The 10,196-nt window shown below is 48.9% G+C and overlaps 1 protein-coding gene across 1 annotated transcript; it reads right to left on the minus strand.

Annotated features, from left to right (window-relative positions):
* Positions 1-8,216: 8,216 nt before the first annotated feature.
* Positions 8,217-8,713, minus strand: LOC112466868 (the record flags this gene model as incomplete). The annotated part of the gene is made up of 2 exons (XM_025035208.1): positions 8,637-8,713; positions 8,217-8,547 (listed from the first exon to the last, which is right to left on the minus strand). Coding segments are annotated over exons 1-2 (408 nt in total), but the record flags the coding sequence as incomplete, so codon positions are not given.
* Between the last annotated feature and the right edge of the window lie 1,483 nt (positions 8,714-10,196).

Below are 10,196 nucleotides of genomic sequence, written 5' to 3' on the forward strand. Positions count from 1 at the left end.
CGCGCACTCCGGGCTCAGCGCTGGGCCGTTCCGGCGAATCGTCTGGCAAGTGCAATTGACATCTCGAGACAATTGCGACTCGCGCGCTTTCTCACACAACCTGTAAGCAGAGTTGGGCATTAATCGATTAAAAGTTTAGTCGATTAAAGTAATCTATTAATCAATAATCGAAATTAATCAATCATCATACATGTAATCGTGAAAATTATGGCGACGATTACGGACAATGGAAGCAATTTCGTCAAAGCTTTCAAAATGTATGGTGTGGTACAAGAACGTTTAAATATCGTAGAAGAAGGCTGTAATGAATGTAGTAAAAATGATATGGAAACTGACTCTGATTCGAAATTTTCCAATGAAGAAGCACACTTATCACCTGAACTGCAGAAATTTCTACCAGCTCATTTAAGATGTTGTGCGCATACTTTAAGTCTCTGTGCTACAAGTGATGCTGCTAAAATCTTAAAGACTTCCAAAGATTTATCGATCATGCATAGTCAAGTTATGAAAAAATGTAACTTACTGTGGAAAGCTGCTATGCGACCGAAAACCGCTGAAATTGTTGAAAACATATTAGGTCATACTCTTAGTAGACCAGGTGAGACAAGATAGAATAGTTTATATGATTCTCTCAAACAGATTTTAGAAATTAGACCAAAATGCTCTCAGTTGTTTAAAGCTTTGAATATCAATAATATGCTAAATAAATATGAGTTTAATTACTTGGAAGAGCATTTGGCTTGCGCAAGACCTGTGGCAGAAGCGTTAGACTTACTTCAAGGAGAAAAAAATACTTATTATGGTATAATGTTACCTTGTCTTGTAGCGTTACGTCAAAAACTACAGTTTCTTGTGAAAAAAAATTGGGTTTTTTGCAAACCACTGTCAGAAGTATTTCTTAATGCAGTTAAGAAAAAATTTAGTGAATTTTTCAATTTCACCACTTCTGCCGCAGAAAATGCCGCTATTGCTGCTTTAAGTTGTAACGATGCACCCCTTATGACAACGCATCGTCCCCGGCTACCACCCGCCGGGAGCCGCCCGACCGATTCCCCGTCGGGCGAGCACAGGGCGCGGTGCGCCCACATTTTTTAAATACTTGAAACGCACCGTGTGCGCGGGAAATCCGCCGCACCGGTGCCCTCCCGCACGACGCCGACGAGCGCCGAAGCGAGCCGATCCCCGCCGAAGCGAGCACGCGGGATCGCGCCGCTCCCACCACCGCACCGTCGCCTGACGATCGGCCTCTCTCCTGCCAAGCTCACCGCGCCGAGCGGTATAAAAAGCCGGCGCGCTCGACGAAAAACACACTTCGTCTTTACCACGGCTTTCCGCCATTCCTGACGAAGATACCTTCCGACTCCTAGGGCAACACGCACAACGAGGTCCAGAGTTCTGGTTCTCGACTGAGGGTTCTCAGAGTGTTCCCGAGCTCCCTGATACTTGCCCCGCCGACCACGGTACCGTGGGGTCGAGCGTGCTCGGCCTCGCCGCGAGAGTTCTCACAACCGTGATCCCGGGATTCCGCCATCCTCCGATGCAATCTACCGCGCTATCTTACCCGTGCATCATATACAGCGTCCGGATAGCTGTCGCCGCGGTCCATATGTAATATATCGCGTTCCGTTCTCGTCTAACTGCAGCACATTCCGTATGTAATATATCGCGTTCCGTATGTAAGCTACCGCGTTGCGTTATCACCTTATATCTTACTGTATGTATTAATTTGTCGCCGCGATCCGCATGTAATATATCGCGTTCCGTTCTCGTCTATCTGCAGCGCATTCCGTATGTAATATATCGCGTTCCGTATCGTCGCATACATATATACCGCGACGGACTCCGTTCTGTTAAATACCGCGCTGCGTTATTCCGCCTCTACGTACCGCAGCTCGAGGCGAAGACTCGAGCCCCGACATTTCGTACACCGCGTCGCATTGCACCGGCACTACCGGCCACGGTAATCTGCCGCGTCTAAGTGTATGTAATACCGAATCCCGAGTATTGTATATTATAGTTCATATTAGAATTTTGAATAAATTGTATGTTACTGTCACATGGCAATTTGACTACCGTCTCTGGGCCTTTCATCGAACTCCCGATCCTGTAAACCAGTCCGCGTTCGATAAAGTCAGGCCGTTACAAAGTTATCCACGGTTCAAAAATCGGTCGTTACATTGTATAGATTCATGTCACCACGAATCGATATTACAGGCTTTCAAAAAAGTCGTAAAAGTAGAAATGGAATTAGAAGAACTACCACAAAAGACTTGTCCACCTGAAGATAATTTTTTTTATTTTGGTGTTCCATCTACTTCTAGGCTTTTAAATAAAATAAAATCAAAAGTGGAGCTTCAAGTTTTACATTTTTTTAATGATAGCGGTGAAGAACTTGATATTCTTCACCGATATTCAGCTGTAAAAAATGTATTTATGAAATACAATACGCCACTTCCATCATCAGCTCCAATAGAAAAACTCTTCTCATTTGCGACAATGACAAACCTACCTAAATCACACAAATTGTCCGATAATATGTTCGAAAGAAGAGTGATATTAAAAGCTAATATAAAACTTTTGTAATCAACTTTTGTAATGTTATTCTGTAGTGAACAGAATCTATAAGTATATATACTGTAATAAATAGATGTTTCGGTAATAAAGAGAATCTACAAATAATAATATATCCAAATTACAATGTATTTACTCGTACCTATATTGCTTTAAATATATAACGGAAATTTCTTTATTTTTTTATAAGCTTTCTTTCCCTTATCCTCCACCCTCCCATCCCTAAGTTAAATGAAAATATAGGACTAATTTCTCAGATTATTTTAAGATCATTGTAAACGTTAAACTGATTATAGGTGTAAAAATAAATTTTTAAATTTGGAAAACAAAAAACTTAATGCCAAAATATCATATTTTTTCTTTCTGCTTTAACAATCATTAAATAACCGTAAAATGTTAATGTGATATGTGAAACTTAATTCTTAGCCTAGTTCTCAACTAGAGAACAATACTGATTAATAAGTGATTGATATAGTGACTGATTTTATTAATTTCAAAAATCGAAAATTAATCGATTAAATTTTATTAAATTAATCGATTAGATTAATCATGATTTAAAAAATCGTGATTATATACAACGATTAAACGTTAATCGATTATTTTGCTTCTGTTTGAGATCGCAACAATTAGCATCGCGACGAAGTCGCGTTCGGCTGCATGTCAGCACATGCACGCTTGCATCAGTAAAGTAATATTCGCGTAAAATGTCGCATAAGAATTGTCACGGGAATATTCGGTATAGCATGGATCTTTCGGGATTAGCTTTCTAGAAACTTTAACATTGTTATCAATAATAAAGTCAAACAACAACGCTAGAACAAAGGAACGAACCATGCTATACACAAAGCACTCGAAAACAGGTGACGACCCCGTCGGGTCGCTACGTGAAATCGGTGACGTCAGCTCCATGACGCGGGACTCCGACGGCCAATCACCCTCCCGAAATTCTGGGAAATCTGCAGGGAGGGAGTTTCGCCTCGGAGGTGTTAAAAGGACCGCCGCTGCGCCGCGGAACCGATTTCGCTCGCAGATCATAGTTAAACCGCTTTCCGCTATTCCGCGTTTCGAACACGCTTACGCCGCGTCGCTCGCCGTAGCTTCTGTGCGCGCTTCACGGCTTCCTTGGCAAAAGGAAAAAAAACTGTAAATAACGTGTACATACTGAAACTTTGGAAACATTATATATTTCATTTTAATTGTACTTGCTGTCTCTTTACTTGTGGTCGTCTTTCACCTCGCGCTATCTCGCGCTACCGCGCGCTCTCGAACAGCTTCGATTAATTCTACACTGATTAACGATTAATATCATTAATCGATTAAATTAGTCACGATTACATGTATGATGATTAATTTCGATTATTGATTAATGGATTACTTTAATCGACTAAAATTTTAATCGATTAATGCCCAACTCTGCCTGTAAGTCCCTCGGTGCGGCACACGCCGTTACAAAACTCCGTGACCTTGGCCATCTGCTCCGCGTTCCCTCGATACCTGTAACGCTCGCAAAAAGATCTTAATCCTAACCTAAAACGTTCGCTCTCCGCCCGCCCCGGGCGGAGGCACCACCCCTGACGCCTCCCTCGGCCGAGCTCCCATCTGGGGTGAGGGACGTGACATTTGTCACGTCACAACGTTTAGAAATATTGACTTTATGTGTATTTTTTAAACGTTTTTTAATAATATTATATACATATTTGAAAAATATTATTTTGTAATATAATTTTTTCTGAATGTTATTAAAATATGTATTTTAAAAACGTTACAGAAAACATTTTTCAAATGTTCTATTCTAACATTTATTTGAAGTCAATGCAACAGTTTAAAATTCCTTGTAATTTGGACTTAGACATAACGTTGGTAGTATATTAATTTTTTGTTGTTATAATGTTATTGTTTTATATTGTGCGCAACGCTTATCGCGACAGCCTATTTTATCCTACATACGATGAGTGAGTGCGTATACACGTGTGTATCGAGCAGTGTGGAGGGTTAGAATTACCCACCCTCTCCCCTCGGGAGGGAGATGAGTGATAACTTATATTGTAGCGCTTGACAAGAGAAGTTGAGTGGTGGTACTCTCCCTTGTTAACTCTCACCTGTTGAACTCCTAAAGGGGGAAACGTAAAACAGTTTAAAAAATAGATATTTGCACATTTAATCACTTTTTAACCTTATACGGATTATGTGGAACCTTTTTTTTAACGCAGGGAAATCTACTACAAGAATCCCGGGACTAGCCCGGTTTACCCAGTAGCCCTCCTTATGAGGGGAAGACCCTCTCGCCTCCGGGAAGAGGCGAGAAAAATGCCGGATTTTTACCAGCTAAAATTCTGCGGGTGTCCATCCCGGCGCGTTTGTAGAGGGAGGGCTCTAGGAAACGCACTGATTCTTCTGGAACCCTCCCCGCGCCACGCCCGTGTTCACCGGGCACCTATCCCGGGGAGGAAAAATGACTATTTTTTTTCCCCAGCCCTTACGAGCTGCTGGGTTATGTGGTGGGTTGTGGGGACACTAGCCCCAACTCACGACCCCTCACGCTAGGGGGTCTTGATGTGCTGACACGCGGTAACCCCGCCCGCGTGCCCACACCTCCTAGCTGTCTCTCCTCCCATGTTTCTCGAAAAGTACCAGAGTGGAGAGAAATGATCGCACCCTGCCTCTACCCCTTCCTCCCAGAAAAGAGGGGAGGACACTCCATAAGGAGGAGCTTAACCTATTCGGTTCTGATACTCCGCTCTACGGCGTAGCCAACTAGAGGAGAGCAGGGTGCCCAGTTGGCTACGCCGTAGAGCGGAGTATCGGAACCGAGTGGGTTAGGCTCCCCCTTATGGAGTGTCCTCCCCTCTGCTTGAGGGGAGCAGGGTACCCATTAATGGGCATCCGCTTCCCTCCTTGATGTCATATCTCAGCCCCGTCTGGGGCTACGATGGAAGCATCGGCACGAGTCCGGCGACGCCGGCGCGGTGGTGGTGGCGGCGGTGGTCCCTCATCGCTCTTATCCCCATCGTTTTCAGGAGGGGGAGGGGCAACTTTCCCCTTTTGACGCGTTTGGCCGCCTTCTGCAACATTACGCTGCCGCAAAAGAAAACAAACGCCCTCCATTTTTCCTCCTCTCCTCCGACCGTTGCCGCTACGACGGCCGGAAGGGAGATGTCCGGCCCAACACTGTCCCGGAGGACACGGCGCTCTTCCTCCCACGCTGGGCTGTGTTCCAGTGTATGTTGCGCCATGTCTGCCTTCCCCGGGAAGTGGTGGGCTCTTTTCCTATGCGGCACAGGTACTCATTAAAGCAACCATGCCCGATGAGCACCTGCGCCGCGTGGAACGTCAGTCCGCTTTTTCTTCTTCTTATTAAGATGGCCGTCGAGCAGGCTGCTCAAATATAGGCCAGGGCGAACCACTCGTCGTAAAACGTCAGTCCGCGTCTCTTTCGTTCTACCCATTTCTTCAACATCGGCTGAACGGCCTCTCGGACCCTTCTCCCCCAGTTGGAGGTTCGTGAGCCACTTGCTCCACTCACGGAGGAGGGTCTCTTTGGCTTGAAGCCTCAGCGCGGCTTTTGCCTTTGGCGTGATTACGCCTCTTCCTATTTAATCGCATTAATTCGCCTGTACACGCAGGTTTGCGACCTGGCGATCATGTCTATCGGGGGGATGCCGGCGAGGGTCGTCGCCCCCACGTGGGAGACGGTCCTGTATGCCCGGACGCCCGATTCGCGATAATTCACCGGGCAGCCACCAATTGCCTGCTAAGGCGGATGTTTTTCGCCACACGCTCAGCCCAAACAGGCGCTCTGTAAAGCATTACGGAGTGGACCGTTGACACGTAAAGGCGACGCACATGCCCGCTTGCGCCGCCCAGATTAGGCAACAGCCTGGCGAGGTTGTTGGCTACGCCCCTCGCCTTAGGGGCTACGCGAGCAATGTGCTCGCCGAAGCTCCCTGTCTTGTCCAGCTATACCTCCAGGTATTTAAGGTAGAGGGTAATCGGGACGTGGACTCCATTCACTATTATGTTGAGCCCTTCTGGCGGTGGGCCCCGCAGAGCGCGGTTATAAAACCATGCAGCTTGGGTTCTCTGCGGGGCCACCTTGAGGCCCAACTCCCTAAGCGCACCACGCTGGCCGCAGCCACGTTAACCAGCCTAATGGCCTTAAACCATGTCTCCCCGCCGACCCCAAATATACGTCACCCGCGTATCCCGAGAACCAGCAGCTGGCGAAGACAGCAGCACGCAGGTGCTTGCGTACGCATGCGCCAATGTTGTACAGCACCCCCTCAAATTTGGCCAGTTTCTATCTTGGAGGGGCGTAAACTCCAATAAAAGAGATGAGGCCCTATTTCACCGCTACGTAGCCCTCCCCGTTCTTGCTGCGCGAGCACGGGGGGATTGCGGTAAGTCCCTCTATGTAATGGCGGCGGAGCCGGTAAGTGTCAGCAGCCCAGAAGAGGTGGCCTGCCGGGACTCTGAACGGCTTCGCCACCACTCCCAATCCACACCCGCGTTCCGCCATGGTATGGAGGAATAAATCCTGGGCGGCGCGGGCGTGGTTGAGATTAACCTGTAAAAGTTGCAGGGCCATTACTGGCTATTTTCCACCACGAGGTCCTCCACCTTTTTTTTTTTTACATGTGGAAATCTTTGAAAGACATCTCCACCTCTGGGGTAAGAGGCGGGGGGTGTGTTGGATTCAACCGACCCTTGCCGAAGCGCAGGCCGATCGCCTACCAACTAAAGCCACAAGAGTTCCTACGCGTGCCTTTAAGAGAGGGGCCCGGGTACTTGTTATTATTGCTTCCGGCACCCCTTCCAGGCGTAGCCGTAGCTACCCTTCTCGGCGGGGTTTTTTGAGAGAGATCGAGGAGCGCAACACGGCCCCTTATTTCTCGTTCAGAAACCGCTGCAACCAGTCACTCTCCCTCCCCCGCCTCGCCCGGGTCGAAGGGCAATTCCCGTGGCGTACTAGGGGAAACTATCCCTAGTCGCCACACCATCTAGTTGGGCTGCCGACCCCTGAGGATCAGCCGCAGGGAGTATGGTCCCCACCACACACCCCTGCACCCAAAACATCAGGGGAGAGAAAAACATCCGCGCCCAGCGAATGGTCTTTTTCCCAATGCGCCACCACTAGGGTGGCAAGGAGTCCGAACCCTGGGATAAAGTCCCGGGTTCCGGCCTCCCAGCGGAACAGGAAGAGCGCTCGTGGCAGTGACCTCGTAGGGACGCCGCCCAAGCCCTCCCGGCCCCGCCATGCTCCACTTCTGTCAGCTTGGAGGGCGGGGCGGACGGGGGCCCAAGGGCTCCCATGCTATCCCGTCCTTCATTCCTCCTCCTGCAGGAGCCATAACTCCCGCTGAAGAAGCGGGTTCCTCTCCTCTCTTCGGATCCCGCCTCTCCACCCTCACATTTTCCTTCGGGCGGGAATACCCAGTCCCCCCAAGCCGATGCCCAGCCGGCAACCCCAAATCCGCACAAAGCGGACATTTCGGGGCCGCCGCAGAGCACCGGCCTGCCCGGTGGCCGCACTCTCCACAGCGGTAACAACGCTCGCTGTGGTAGACCGGGGAGGCGCACAGGGCCCAGACGTGGCCCACGTTTAAGCACCTGTAGCACCTCAGGGGCCGGGTCTGGAGCAGCTCTACCTTCGGTCTGCTCCAGCCCACCCTGAGCTCTTCCTTTAATACCCCTGACGCGACTCCCACCGGACATCGCGCCCAGGCAATTCCCATGCTCCTGGGGGGACGGAGGATCTCCCCGACCCTCACGTCCCCCGTATCGCAGCCGCCAACTGTGGCGATGGCAGCCGCTATCTCCTCCTGGGTGATCGAGTCATCCAGGCCCCTCAAACGCAATTCCACGCTCTTGCTAGGCCTGGCGACTTGCACCCCTTCGAGCACGGCGCTGATCTGCCGCGCCAAGGTGTCCGCCTTCTTCTTGGCGTCGTCGCCGGGGACCTCTAACACCAGTCCCCCGCTAACCGCCCTTCGACAACTAATATGTCATCTATCCCTAAGGCGGGGAGGGAGACTTTCTCCCTCGTCGCCTTTAAAACTTCGGCGTACGAAACCGCCCCACCCCCGGGGACGGTGATTGTCACCGCCGCCGTTCTAGACGGAAGCGGCCCCGCAGCCTTAGCCATTTTCCTGATCGCTACTGGAGGGACACGCCCAGCACTCCCACCCCCGCCCCGGACAGACTTTACCTGTCCGCCGGTTAGGGAAGCGATGGCCCCAGCGCCCCCTCCCTTTCTCTTCCCAGCAGCCTCCCCCCATTTGGCCCACCGGCCAAAAGAGGAGGGTGCCCACCAGGTATTTTCCCGCTCTTGGAAGCACCCCCCTTGCCGGACTTCCCAGCCGGAGGAGCGCCCGCTCTCCTACAAGAGAGCGTAACTCCCTTATAACCTCGTCCATCTTGCGGTCAAGGGCGTCTACGCGAGAACAAAGTCCCGCGCTAGGCCCCAGACCGTCATCGATCCCGCTTCCCGAGGCGTCACACGCCCCGTGTTTGACGCGGGGCGAAGCCTGAGTGGCCACGTCAGTGGCTTAAAGTATTTTTACTTAATTAATAAACCTGTACCTTACATAAAGGGCCTTAGCGAGAATGTTAGCCGTACAATGCAAGACATGAACTTTAAAGTTCTTCACACCATCCCGAAGAGATTGGATTGTGTCATTAGGAAGGGTAAGGACGCGTTGCCGAGTCTCAGTCAGACTGAGTTAGTTTATAAGATTGATTGTGCAAATTGTGATGCGGTATATATTGGCCAGACAAAAAGGCATTTAAAAACACGCATCAAAGAACATCGATGTGATATTAGAAAAAATGTAGATAATCATTCTGTTGTGAGCAAACATCGCCTTACACACAATCATGATTTCAAGTGGCAACATCCAAAAATTTTATACAAAGAAAAACATTTCAAAAAAAGAGAAATATCGGAAATGTTTTTCATTAAAAAACATGATTGCACAGTCAATTTACAAAACGATACTGAGAGCCTGCCATCTATTTATAACCGGGTCATAGGTATCACTTAGTCGGCCCTGTATATTCGGTTCTGCTCGTTTTTCCATCAGAGCGCCGTTTGCTATCCGCGGATTACGTTTGACAACTTCATTTCGACTTTGACTGTCTTACTGTTCGGACGTTGTGCCTCGATATGGCTGGTGACGTTTTGATTCACCGTTTGTTTTGGAACGCATAAGAATTGTAAGCTTTTAACTAATTTTTACAGTGTTAATTAATTTTATTGTTTTTGACCAGCGTGATATTGTAACGATTTTGTATAGTTTTTCTATTGTTTGCGACGCTTTTTCCCCCGGTCTCGCAATCCGGTGGAGGGCTATCGAGGATTGGCAGCATGCACAACTAATTCCGACACCAAAAGATTGGGCGCCAGGTGCGACGGATCGCACCACCGTACTCTAATAGGTCCGACGCGATATTCCTGGCAATACCTCCGGGCGTAGGGCTCTTTCGGGGAATTCGGAGAGAGGCGTCACACAATTAATCACACTCACAAGAAAATAAAAAATAATAACAAAATATATATTTAGTCAGGCAGTATCAAGGGGTATAATCGATCTGAGTCTCGTATTACCGCAACAATACAGGCGAGGCGG

Source organism: Temnothorax curvispinosus, unplaced genomic scaffold, assembly GCF_003070985.1.
Source record: "Temnothorax curvispinosus isolate PA1 unplaced genomic scaffold, ASM307098v1 QBEX01016634.1, whole genome shotgun sequence".
In the NCBI taxonomy this organism is placed as follows: domain Eukaryota; kingdom Metazoa; phylum Arthropoda; class Insecta; order Hymenoptera; family Formicidae; genus Temnothorax; species Temnothorax curvispinosus.